The 12,331-nt window shown below is 43.5% G+C and overlaps 7 protein-coding genes across 7 annotated transcripts; 3 read left to right on the forward strand and 4 right to left on the reverse strand.

Annotated features, from left to right (window-relative positions):
* Nucleotides 1-17: 17 nt before the first annotated feature.
* On the forward strand, nucleotides 18-1,262 carry HG536_0E05380 (uncharacterized protein; the record flags this gene model as incomplete). The annotated part of the gene is made up of 1 exon (XM_037284405.1): nucleotides 18-1,262. One exon carries the CDS (start codon nucleotides 18-20, stop codon nucleotides 1,260-1,262), a length of 1,245 nt encoding a protein of 414 aa, XP_037140301.1.
* Nucleotides 1,263-1,339: 77 nt separating this feature from the next.
* On the reverse strand, nucleotides 1,340-3,634 carry TYW1 (putative tRNA 4-demethylwyosine synthase; the record flags this gene model as incomplete). Its single annotated transcript, XM_037284406.1, has 1 exon — nucleotides 1,340-3,634. One exon carries the CDS (start codon nucleotides 3,632-3,634, stop codon nucleotides 1,340-1,342), a length of 2,295 nt encoding a protein of 764 aa, XP_037140302.1.
* Nucleotides 3,635-3,809: 175 nt separating this feature from the next.
* Nucleotides 3,810-5,615, reverse strand: RKM1 (protein-lysine N-methyltransferase; the record flags this gene model as incomplete). Its single annotated transcript, XM_037284407.1, has 1 exon — nucleotides 3,810-5,615. One exon carries the CDS (start codon nucleotides 5,613-5,615, stop codon nucleotides 3,810-3,812), a length of 1,806 nt encoding a protein of 601 aa, XP_037140303.1.
* A 704-nt stretch (nucleotides 5,616-6,319) lies between these two features.
* On the forward strand, nucleotides 6,320-7,441 carry IPL1 (aurora kinase; the record flags this gene model as incomplete). The annotated part of the gene is made up of 1 exon (XM_037284408.1): nucleotides 6,320-7,441. The coding sequence occupies one exon, from the start codon at nucleotides 6,320-6,322 to the stop codon at nucleotides 7,439-7,441; it is 1,122 nt and encodes a 373-aa protein (XP_037140304.1).
* A 91-nt stretch (nucleotides 7,442-7,532) lies between these two features.
* MRH4 (ATP-dependent RNA helicase) lies at nucleotides 7,533-9,170 on the reverse strand (the record flags this gene model as incomplete). Its single annotated transcript, XM_037284409.1, has 1 exon — nucleotides 7,533-9,170. The coding sequence occupies one exon, from the start codon at nucleotides 9,168-9,170 to the stop codon at nucleotides 7,533-7,535; it is 1,638 nt and encodes a 545-aa protein (XP_037140305.1).
* A 248-nt stretch (nucleotides 9,171-9,418) lies between these two features.
* On the forward strand, nucleotides 9,419-11,353 carry SRP72 (signal recognition particle subunit SRP72; the record flags this gene model as incomplete). The annotated part of the gene is made up of 1 exon (XM_037284410.1): nucleotides 9,419-11,353. The coding sequence occupies one exon, from the start codon at nucleotides 9,419-9,421 to the stop codon at nucleotides 11,351-11,353; it is 1,935 nt and encodes a 644-aa protein (XP_037140306.1).
* A 74-nt stretch (nucleotides 11,354-11,427) lies between these two features.
* On the reverse strand, nucleotides 11,428-11,973 carry NIP7 (ribosome biosynthesis protein NIP7; the record flags this gene model as incomplete). The annotated part of the gene is made up of 1 exon (XM_037284411.1): nucleotides 11,428-11,973. The coding sequence occupies one exon, from the start codon at nucleotides 11,971-11,973 to the stop codon at nucleotides 11,428-11,430; it is 546 nt and encodes a 181-aa protein (XP_037140307.1).
* Nucleotides 11,974-12,331: the final 358 nt, after the last annotated feature.

Below are 12,331 nucleotides of genomic sequence, written 5' to 3' on the forward strand. Positions count from 1 at the left end.
CAATAAGAGCTGTTGTGATGAATAGACTAGCATTACTGAGGTATAGGTACTGTCCTCGAAGATTTCAAAGTACCAAGGATGACGGAGGCTATCTGGCAGCCAGGTTACAAGAGTTGAAGGAACAGAATGACCCAAATCCAGATGACCCGCTGGTAAAGCTGACCCAAGGCAAAAGTCTGGTGGATGAGGATGCAGAGCTGCAGAAGATTTATCAGAAACTGGATCAGAAAGCTTTCGAGGAGAGATATCGCCGTGAGATACAGTATGCAAAGATTCCAAACCATGTCAATCAGCAATCGAAAGATACTGCGGTCTCTGAGCCTTGGACGGGAGAGGAGGGCGTAGAGTTCACATCCTTGAGGATGATTTTGGACTCTACCGGTAAACCTGACGGTTCTTCCTCGTCAGTCGCTGCAAACGTTGGCTTCATTAATGCTGCACTGCCCGCCAAGGAACCGAGAGCTGTCAGAGCAAGCAAGAGCTTCAGACGTAAGCTGGAGGATGCTCAAGACAGAGTTTTGAAGTTCCAACGAGATCAAAAGCAAGAGATCGACGAGACTGAACAGTCAGAGTTTAGAACGCTCTATGCTGAGAAATTCACGCCGATAGGATCCTTTGAGAAGTTACGTTCCTTGGCTGATCAAAGGATCGAGGAGAGCATGAAGCAGGGCGGATTTGATGGTTTGGAGCATATCAAAGGTAAACCCTCCTCATTTGTGCAGCTCAATCAGCACATTGATAGGACAGAACATCATCTGAATAATATGCTTGTACGACAGAATATCGCTCCGCCTTGGATTGAAAGCCAAGGAAGGGTGAATGGCGACATCTCTGCATTCAGAAGGGAAGCTGCTTCCATGTTCGAAAATGAACTGCTGGCTTATCTGGATAAGACAGGAATCTTGCGCCATAATGCTACCTGGGAGAGTGCAAAATCGGAAATCACTTCAAGGTTTGGATCTACTGGGGAACTTCTTCAGGCAAGGTTCTCTCTTTGGAAGACCTCTCAAAGATCATATTTCGAGAGTCGAATAAAAACGCTAAACAGTGGTTTGCGAACTTACAATCTGCAAGCTCCTTTATCAACGCAGAAATTATACCTGCTTCCTGAAAAGGAGTTTGACAGAGCTTATAATTCGATTGATTTGGAAAAATTGGTTATTGAAACATTACAAGAAAGGATGAAACAAACAGCTGATTCAAATGCAGACCGTAGCGATGGCGGCTTCTCGCTTTTCCGCAAGAGTCTGAAATTTTGGTAAGTTAACCGAACAGTAACTTATATCAAAAAAGTATACATAATATTTACATAATCCTTCCGGAAGAGGATGTAACGGTTCTATGTCGTTGGTTCCGCTTTTGGCACATTTTTGGACTTCTTCTTACCTTTTCTGTATACCCGAGTGTCCCCAGGTGCGAAACCGCCATTGCCAAATAAAGCCCACTCTGGGGTCTTGGCAATATAATCCATAGGATTGAAATTTTCGCCGCTCCTTAGTAGTTCAAAGAACTTATCGAAGTCAATATGTGTGTACCATTCATCGTTTATCTTGAATTTTGTGCTGGCTATTAGTATACAATTGGAATGAGCATGCTCCGCCGCAATATCATAACCGAGGTTCCGTCTCTGCAGTTCAGCTGCAAATTGTTTGACGAAGTTCGTACACTCCTCATAAAATGGTATGTTTTGCATTGTTAGAGGATTCCCATTACCATCCGACGAGCCCGCAAATGTAGCACCTTTCACTTCGATGAAGCTGGGTAGACCACGCTGAACGAGGTCGGCATATGAGGATATATCTGCCATGTTGAAACCTTTGACCAGCGTCAATCTGAAAACGGTTCTCTGGTGTGATTGTTTAGTTCTCAGAATATCTAGGCATGAGAGCATTCTCTCCCAGAAGTCTTTGTATAGTGGCCTGTCTACTCTCTTCAATTCTTGCTTCGTCGAAGCATCAATGGAGACATACAGTTGAGTCACTTTACCGATACTCTCTAACGCGTCGGGGTGTTGAGCATTGCAGACCAGGAAACTTGAAATTCCCTTTTCATGCAGCAGTTCCACAAACCTATTGATGTAAGGGTACATGATTGGCTCGCCCACAAGGGAAAGAGCACAATGGCGGACCTGGAACGCTTTAGCGAATCGCTCCATAACGACTCCTGGAACTCCTCTCATCTGTTTGATCTTAGAATAGTGGCCCTTCAGAGCGTTCTCTAAGATGTATTCCGGTGGATCAACCTCCCATCTCCAGTTCTTTGATACAGGGTTTGTGCCATGTCTCCAGCAAAAGACACATTTTGATGAACACGCTAGTGATGGTGTAAGCTCCATGCATCTACTAGAAACGATGTTGAATAAAGAGTGTTTGTAGCAGGAACCTGTTCCTCTCAGATCGCTCTTAGTCCATCTACATATTTTCACACCAGAGTGTGATCCAACAATAACATAACCCTGTTTTGTAAGTTTCCTGTAAGTCGGGCTATTTTCAGCAACCATCTGTTTGATTTGGGATTCATCGCCGTTCGATTCTTTCCCGATGTCTTCTAAATCTCCCAATTGATCATCGCCATCCTGGAGATTTTCGTCAATTGTCTCATCGTACTCATAGAGAATGGGTTCATCATCTTTCAAAGTTTCAGAGAGCAGATTTGCCCAGTTTTGAACGTCTGAGATACCTCCACGCTTCATACAAACTTCTCCAACCGGAAAAACTCTTCTTCCACCCAGACGGGCTATCCAATGATCCGCCATTTTGGCCTGGTAACAGAATTTTTCTGGCCATGATTCAGAATCACCGATACCTAATATACCGTAACCGACAAGCTTGCGTAGAGGAAATTTATCAATTCTGAAGTCGTTGAAGTTCTCTTCCAGGGTCTGCAGGAAATAATCCAATGGGCAATCTGTGTCATATGAAGGCAAAACTAAGAAATAGAGGGCGTTTTCAGAGGGTACCGACACAAAGTATTCATCGATGTCATCTAGTTCATCCAAGTTAAGTAAAATCGGTTCAAGGTCCAAACCCTCTATCTTAGAGAGAGTCTCATGTACTGTCGAAGCTGCTCGTTGGGCCGCACCTTGCAATGAACTGTAAAAGATATAGATCTGAGATGATAGTAGAGCGTCTTTAGATATAGTCATGGCGCTCTTGACCAGACCATCCTCATTTTTGGGCTTGGAAATTAATTTCGGCTTGGAGATAATTTTGCGAGGCTTCGCACTGGCGCCATTATTCTTGCCTGACGGTTTGAAAGCATTGGTGAAATCAATCTCATCCGGAAAGTTCACCTCTTTCGAAGCTTCCGATCCGGGAATCATCATAAAGTCCTGTTTATCCTTCGATTCTATCTTTTTACTGCTGCAACAACAGCCTGATTTTTTCTCACCGCCTTTGGATGAACAGCAATTCTTCCCACCTTTTCCTCCGCAACATCCTTTCTTCTTCTTAGGTGCCGCAGCTTCCGAGCTATTAGCTTCAGAGGAGGAATTCTTCCCTGAGTCAATGGCTTCCTTGTAAGCGATCCCACAAAAGACGGTACCCGCGAGAGCAATCGATGATCTTCCACCTAGAAACCAATAAATCGCCACGCAGAGCAACGCAACTAAGGCGCCAGCCCTATTAAAATGCATGATAATGGTGGCGAGATAAACTCAGCAAAGCTAGCTCTGACGACTATCGATTTTGAAGTCTCATCGCATCGATGACTTTCAAATCACTTTCAAGTCTTCTGTAGTTGTGGAACTTCTGCTCATTATTTACCCGGACTTCACCTTCTCTGCGAGCCAATCAAGTGGCTTTTCATTACTAATCTAGAGTTGACCACTTATCCAGTCTTCTTACCAATATCGTTTCTTGATCTCTTGATGCTAGTCTTGTGAATGTTCTGCCGGCTAGAAATTGGAACACTGATCTTATGTCTTCGACGCTAATGCTGAAGCGCGCGCCGCTCTTCTCGAGCAAAGCGCTGTGAAAAGAATCAGCCTCTGGATCACTGCAAATCTGTGCCAAATTGGGCTTGCCTGAAATGAAATTCTTGTAGTTCTCCTCCACCCAGGAATACTTTGCCACGAACGATCTGTTGAAGAGCTTCATTGAGATCCACAACGCCAGAAACTGGTGCGAGCTGAGCGATGCCAAATAATCATCCACACTTCTGCCAAGCATAGCGGGCAGTTCTTCATCGAGGAATCTCGGGTCATATTTCATAACCTTTTTTGCCGTTAGTAACGCAGTTTTGTTTTCGCTCAACCACTGTTTCTCTTTCGATTTTAGTAGTGAGAGGGCCCATTTCAGTATCGAAATTTGTTCCTTTTTGTAAGTCACTGCATTTTGCTTTCTCTGGTGGTCAATCGGGTACTGAAGATTGGGTTCTGTTTCAACGCATTTTACATCTATTTGCCGTAGTTTCTGGTCCAGAGCCAGCCTCAAGCTCTGCAGGCCACGGAACTGGGAAGCTAATTCTTTCCAATCTTCCTGATCTACCTTATTCAGATAAGCAAACAAGCTTAGCATATTTTGTAATGAGCCTTCGTTATTCTTACAGATGAGGTACGTCACGCCCTCGCGATAAATATGCTCTGCATTTTTTCCTTCTGGGTTCTCGTTACCGCCAGGTCTTCTGTCAAACGCAAATGTCGTATAATCCTCGAGAGTTAGTAATCGTATACTTGGTTCACTTGTCAAAATTTCAGATATACTATCAAAAGTCAGCTTGATCCTTAAAGCGACAGAACTGCACGGGTTGTCCATTAACACAAAACCGTAACCTGATAGCAATTCCTCATTTCCTTTCCTACCGTAATTGTTATACAATTGTGTGCCTTTCTCAGCGGACCCCAAATATTTGTACGAGAACTTAAATGCACTACCAAGCCATTCGACTTTGCATTTATAGTCATGATTAAGCAGATCCACAATTGGTAACAGCATAACATGATGCTTTTGACATTTGCTGTTTAAGACATATTCAGGGAATGCTCTGGACAAGAATATTAAATGCGACCACAAGAATGCAGAGAATGAGTACCACACAGCAGGCGTCCGATGAACTGTTTCCTTGAGTATACTTTCATAAATTATCTCCATAGAGGTCCCATGGTAATTTTCATATAATTCTAAATCCTTTTGAATAGCAGTTTTGTCAAAGATATCACAGTTTTGAATTGCAGTGTACCACTCCCTCCAGATAGCGTGCAATTTATCGCGAAGAGAGCTCCCCAAATTTGTACCCTCCAATAAAGCCTGCTCTCGTGGGTTCCAGATAAGTGGTGACTCTACTACGGCAGGTAAACAGTCCAAATACGGTTTAAACTTTCCGCGCAACTCGTTGATCTGCTCATCGCGGCAGTCGTACATCAACTTGGCCAGTAAAAACTTCAAATATGTATTGGAATCCGCATCTTTGTAGGTGATATTTGGCAATGCTAAACTTAGTAATTCCTTGCGGATAATTAAGTCGCTGGGTATACTCAGCATCGGGCTCTCGATTCGCTCAGTGCAAATACAGCGGATTCCCTCAATTTCATCGAACTCAAAGCGAACTCCACTCGGAATCTCGACACCAAAACGTCCCCCCCAATCCAATAACCGCTGGATCTTCTCAAATTGCATCGGTGCTTATTGCTACTCTGGAAAGACTGCGCTGTTATAACGGTCGATTACGGTTGAAATCAGACAAGCGATGGGCCACATGCGCTTGGTGTAAGGATTTAGTTATCAACTCACCAGGTATTGGAGAAGACAGTCTGGCATTCATTGGATTCAAAGTATTGGTTAACCCTCGTCTAGAGATCCTAGTTGGCGGCCAAACCAACCGTCGAGTTCAAAGAACTCATTTCCCTGAGATTCTCGTCATCATTATTGCCAGCTTCATATGGTAGCGCCGCTCAATTGTGAAGCTGGTCAGTCCATTCGCTCAAGCGATCTAACTTGTAAATCTTAACAGTTCAGGTCTCTCCTAGTGGTGAACAGAGAATATCCTCCCTCCGTCAGACAGAAACGAGCCATCTGGCGTTTGCACCGCAGATCCTGCTCGGGTACGCGTCGCTTTCATGCCGCCGATGGTTGCATTTTGCCCCAGTAAGAGGTGAACCGACGTTGCGGTAACCTAAATAGCGCCCAAGGAGGCATATAGGCGGTCTGAAGGCGCCAGTTGGCGTGTTTTATAATCCGTATTTTGCGACTGTCTTGTTTACAGATCTTTCGGCGCGTAAACATATGGAGAGGCTGCTTAATCCTCGAGAACAATCTCTTTATTTAAACAGGGCAAAAGGCAGACCGTTGGAGTGCTGGTATTTGTCCAGGGCAAGCAGAAGATGGAAGCCCAAAAGAGCAGGAGGGATTCTTTACTTCAACGAAGCATTCTGCTTAGTATGAGGCTAGATAATGGGCGATCCGCACATGCGATGGGATCTAGATCGCGGAAAACCGCTGTTGGCAGCAGTAATGTGGTAAAGAGCTGGCGAATGTCCTATTCGCCACAAAAGACTTCATTGAAGCAGTCATCGCCTTCGAAATTACTGCGAAATGGATCGGTAGCGACAAGAAACAGGGGCGAGGAGCAGAGCTTGATCCCATCGCCGGCTCGATTGCAATCCGATGGCTCGAAATCGAAGCAATCTCCCACTGTGGGCCTGAAAGTACTGTCGCTGGCCGATTTCGAAATAGGTAAGAAGCTGGGAAAGGGAAAGTTTGGACGAGTGTATTGCGTGAGACACAAGGAGACAGGGTTTATTTGCGCAATGAAAGCTATGGAAAAGAAGGAGCTCGTTCAGAACAATGCCCAGAAACAATGCAGGCGAGAAGTGGAAATACAAAGCGCTTTGAATCATCCTCATGTAACAAAGCTGTATGGGTTCTTTCACGATGAAAAGCGTGTGTACCTTTTGATGGAGTACATGGTTAATGGCGAGCTTTACAAACTACTTAAGGCGAAGGGGCCTTTCAACGATATCAGGGCCTCTCATTACGTCTATCAGATGGCGGACGCGTTGGATTTTTTGCATCAGAGAAACATTATACATCGTGATATCAAGCCTGAAAATATCTTGATTGGATTTAACAATATCATCAAGCTGACTGATTTTGGTTCAAGCGTTGTGAGCCCGCGAGGGACAAAAAGGAAAACGCTGTGTGGTACTATTGACTATCTGTCTCCAGAATTGATCAATTCGAGGGAATATGACGATAAAGTTGATATTTGGGCCCTCGGGGTTCTCGCATATGAATTGGTGGTGAATTGTCCGCCGTTTGAGGAGGAGTCCAAGGATCTAACTTACAAGAGGATTGTCAATGGAGATCTGAGGTTTCCTAACACTATTTCTTCAGATGCCCAAGATCTGATAAGAAAGCTCCTGAGACATAATGCCAAAGATAGAATTTCGCTTCGAGAAGTAAAGAAGCATCCCTGGATACTGAAGCACAAATCCTTTTGGTAAAAGTGAATCTTTAAGTTCTTTTATCAAATCCTAATGCCTGTGAGAAGCTGCGAGAAATTATATTAGCACTATATACAGTCTCATTAACGTTTCATGATATTGCAATGTTTTTCTTAACAACCTTGGGAATTGCTCTTGCCCACGATTTAGTAGATTTCTCTACTATCATAAATACTCTACCGCTCTGTCTCATTCTACCTGTTCTACCCGCCCTGTGCACTAAATCGATAGATGTCTTGGGAACATCATACAGAATGACATTTCTAACGCCTTTGAAGTTTAAGCCTCTGGCCATCAAATCCGTTGTAACGAGAACTTTCAATGGAGATTTCGTTTCCTCAGTCCGCGCAGCGTTATCATAGACAATAGTAACATTCGAATCCGGTACCTTAACCCTTCTCACATTACGGTCTTTTGAATTGCGGGTCGTTGCACTTCGCAAAAGCCTTGGAGGATCCAAAAAGGTCTTGATTTTAGTCGCTCTGTCTTCAGCAGTATCACTGCCTGTGAGTCCAACGCAGTCATGTCCATAGGTTTTGGATAGCTTTTCAACCACGCCAGGAACGTCCTTCTTCTCATTTACAAATACAATACATCGTTTTTCGTAATCAAGTTCCGTTCCATCATTGACAATGGCATACAAAGTTTGTGCCAAAGCTTTTATTTTCGATCCCTTGTATGGATTTAGAGAAGCATCAATCATCTTGAATTCCAACATACTAGGAAGTTTGTGCAACCTTGGCGTGGTTATTGAAACAAGCGTGGGAAATAATCTATCAAGCGTTTTATTGAACTCGGTTGGTATCGTAGCCGAACAAAATACCACATGATTTGCATTAGGCATTTTTCTGATTGCTTGATGCGTCTCTTCTATCCAAGATTGATCCATGAGAGTATCGGCTTCATCAAGAGCCATAAATTTGACATGAGAAAGGAGTTTGTCGGCTCTACTAATCATTCGGATATTGAATAGCGAGAGTAATTTCGCTGGCGTTGTAACCAGAATATCAATTCTTTCCTTCACTTTATCCAAGAACTCTGTGTAGGGCGACCCAGCCCCCCACTTGTAGGTATGCAGCCCAAGAACACCCTCCGTCTTCGAAACTGTATCATGCACTTGCGTGACCAATTCATGAGTGGGGACTAAAATCACAGACCTTATTACAGCTTTATCCTTCAAACTCTCCCACAACTCCGGAAATTCAACTTCTTGCCTCTTTAAATAGTCCAAAAGAGGAACAAGGTATGCCAAAGTCTTACCTGAGCCAGTCTCCGCCGCAATTGCATGCACTTGTAGCTTAGGATCCATGAGCCTAGATGCCATTCTCTTTATTGACATGACCTGAATAGGCGACGGTATAATCTCATTACCCTGGTAGAGAGATTCGGCCTCAATGATTTGCCTCACAGCTGTCCTAACAGATGGTAATATTTTCAATTGGTCGAAATCGGTGATCTTTGATAGCAATCTCTCGTTTCCCTCGCCATTGCTGGAAACACTGTCTTTTAAACCACCAAAGTTTCCATAGCGAAAAGATTTAGGACCTTTGGACTCAGACTTATCCTTCGAGCTATTCCTGGAACGTATCTTTTTCTTAGGCCCCACAGAGCTTGCCAACTTGAGAGAACCTCTAGATCGCTCGGTTTTCAACGCTCTCTTCGCATAATTTCGTACCAATAGCCCGCCATAAAGCCCAAGAGGATTCAAAGGAAGTTTCAGAAGTTTCATCAGGAAACTATGGTTTGATCATCGACCAGTACTAGGATAATGGCTGCACCATATCTAGAGATGCCTATTGAGCTTGTAGTTGATGCGACGTAAGGAGTGATATGGCTAGTTGAAAAATTTTAGGTCAAAGTTAGGTGAACTTAACATCAATAGATGGTTTAACCCTAAGATCTGGGTTAGCCACTAAGTTTGAAGGTTCCAATTGACATCTCTTGAGCGGTCTGAAAGCCAGAAATTTCCCTAAGAACATGGCAAATGAAAGTTTGACACAATTGCTTTCCCAATTGAATGTTCAATCGACAAAGGACGAGTTTGCTAAAGTAGAGCAAACGTGCATGAATGTATTGAATAATGGTTCTAGCAGCGTCGATCTGGGAGCGGTACTGAAAGCTTACTTGGTGGCGTCGATCAAACAGGACAAATATGACCAAGGTTTTAGAATACTGTCGGAAAAAAAGGAAATTGCCGAACGTTATGGCGACCAAATCGCCTTAGAGAAACTGTACATCTACTATAAATTGAATGAAACCCGTAAATTCGAGGAGCTTTATAGCGAATTAGTTCCACAGTCGATTGATGCAATAGCGGACAAATCAGAGATTGAAACTTTATCGATCAGAGGGTTCCTTCATGTGAGAGCCCAGTTTTGTTACAAGAATGGACTATATGACGAGACACAGAAAATATATCACTACTTGGCGTCGCACAATTCACGAGGAACTGATAATGACTTGGAACTACAATGCAACGAAAGAGTGCCCCTAGCTGCGAATGCGTCACTTGCCCTCGACACAGATATTTCGACCGTTTCCGAAGAATCGTATGATCTTCTTTACAACAACTCCATGATCCTATCTGCGAGGGGCGAGTACGAGCAAGCCATAGAGCTATTAAAGAGAGCGGGCGAAATGGCTGTGAAAGACGGTTACGAGAGCGATATAAATGCCATTGAGTTGCAACTTTCTTTTGTTTATCAGATGGTTGGCAACACAAAACAAAGTAAGGAATTGCTGGACAAACTGATTTCAAAGCTGGATAAGAACTCTCCTATTGCCTTGTTGGCCAACATGAACAAAAAAGCATTTATTAACTTTTCAAAATACAAGACAAACCTAAACCTCGTCCTGAGGGAACTCAATCCGGAAGCACTTAATGGAATCAACAAACAGCACTTTACTCAGGAACAGTGGTCTGCAATAAACCGAAACTTACTATTTCTTCACTTGTTCAACAGCGACAGTATACAATCAAAGAGCTCGCTGCTATCGCGCACATTGCATAATTACAGGAAGATAGTGAATAACATGAACTTTGAGAGCTATGAATCGCAAGCCAAAAAGCTGTATCATCAGGCTCTGAAAATGATTGAAAGCGGCCCTAATGGTAGTGTGATTGGCTTTCTTCTTTTAACAATACAGCTTCAAGTGATAGAAAAACAATGGGATAATGCTATCAGGCTTGGAGAGCGTTTTCTAAATAGGCTATGGGAAAGGCGCCCAACACCGGAAATTCAGAGTTCAAGCGATCGAGAGAATATTCAAGCGATTTGCTACATTCTCTTGGAACTATACAAAATTACTGGCAGAAATAACTCGAAAACCATACTTTTGAACCATTTAATGAAAGATTTCTCATTGCTCAATTTGTCCGCACAGGCCAGTAGTGAAATTTCCTTTTGGAAGCATATTGCCTTCGAGCATTTAGAGCAGACAGATCTGAAAAACGCCAAGAGCCTTTTCGAAAAGGTTTCGAAATGTTGCAGTGACCGATTAATCAACAAAATCCTATCAGACGAGGATTTGGATGCAGAAGAAGGTGCCCAAATTACGCAAGGTGTCGATGTTGAAGCTGTAATTGCAGCTGGGGTGAAACCTTTGGAACCAACTAAGGCTTCGAATAATGTCGCCAATTTATTTATGGTTAAAAAAGTCCGGGCAGATCGAGTCAGGGACCGTAAAAAGAGGGAACGTTTGGCCAGATTCATCAAACACCATGGCATTAAGGGAACTTTAGATCCCGAAAGATGGCTTCCAAAAAAGGACAGAACCAGTTATAGACCCAAAAAGAGGCAACTCGCCAAGCAAACCCAGGGAGGTGCTGTCAGCAAGAAGGCAGAACAGGCTCTTGATATCTCCAAAAAAACTGCCAAAAGTTCGAAGAAAGCCAAGAATAGAAAGAAATGAGTAAATAGAACGAAGATAGCAAAAAGAGAGTGTTTTCTTCATTTAGTATACAACTTTTTCTTCTCTGCTTCGCATTAAGTAAACAACGTGTCCTCATCTCTTAGATACTCGCCAATATCGGCCTGTCTGAATGCAACAATACCAGTTGGCTGCAGATTCCGTGCCTCGCTGGTACTCTTCGCGCTGACGCCGAACCCCAATGGGATGTCGTTCATCGAGAAGACGATCACACCGGCATGCTCCGGGATGTCGTCGGACATCTTACCGACGTGAGCCTTCAGAACATGATTACCATACAAGAATGGCATCTCACCATTGGGTTTTATCCAAACTTTATACTTGGCGTTTTGTGCTAGCACCGTAAGGGACGTAACATGTAATCTGAACTTGCCTGTCTTCGTGAATTTGCCCAGACAGATGCCCAATGACATCAGGTTTGGTCTCGCTACACATGTGGCCAATTTGGCAACGTTCTCCGGCACATAGTATACTCTATCCTTCTGTAATCTGAAAACATGCGGTTGTTCTTTGTTATCCACTAAGTACGATATATTTCTGCCGATATAACCAGCCAATTTCTCAAAAACAACTTTTGTTTCCTCCTCCGTAAGCTGTCTCATGATTATAAATAATACGGCGTTTCGAAATCAGTCAAAAGCAGACCGCTAAAGGCATCTGTCTGCCTATGACTGTCCATCTCTTATATGCTCATCGCATCTCATCGCTTGAAATGCCAGAAAATTTTCAGATCACTTCAGACGAAGCTCTTGAAGCTCTTGAAGCTAGCTTGAATAAGACAACTTTGACTTTCAGCCTTGAACAAGTTGATCAGACTAGCCGATGAGCCGGTTTTCTGGGTGTTTCGACCAGCGTTATGATGCATTTGCGGTGCTGTTTGCAGCAGCAGCTTGTTTGGTTCAAGCGAGGCCGAGAAGAGCTGGGCGGCTATTTAATTAGGGCGTGTTTGGATTATAGTAG

Source organism: Torulaspora globosa, chromosome 5, assembly GCF_014133895.1.
Source record: "Torulaspora globosa chromosome 5, complete sequence".
Lineage (NCBI taxonomy): Eukaryota > Fungi > Ascomycota > Saccharomycetes > Saccharomycetales > Saccharomycetaceae > Torulaspora > Torulaspora globosa.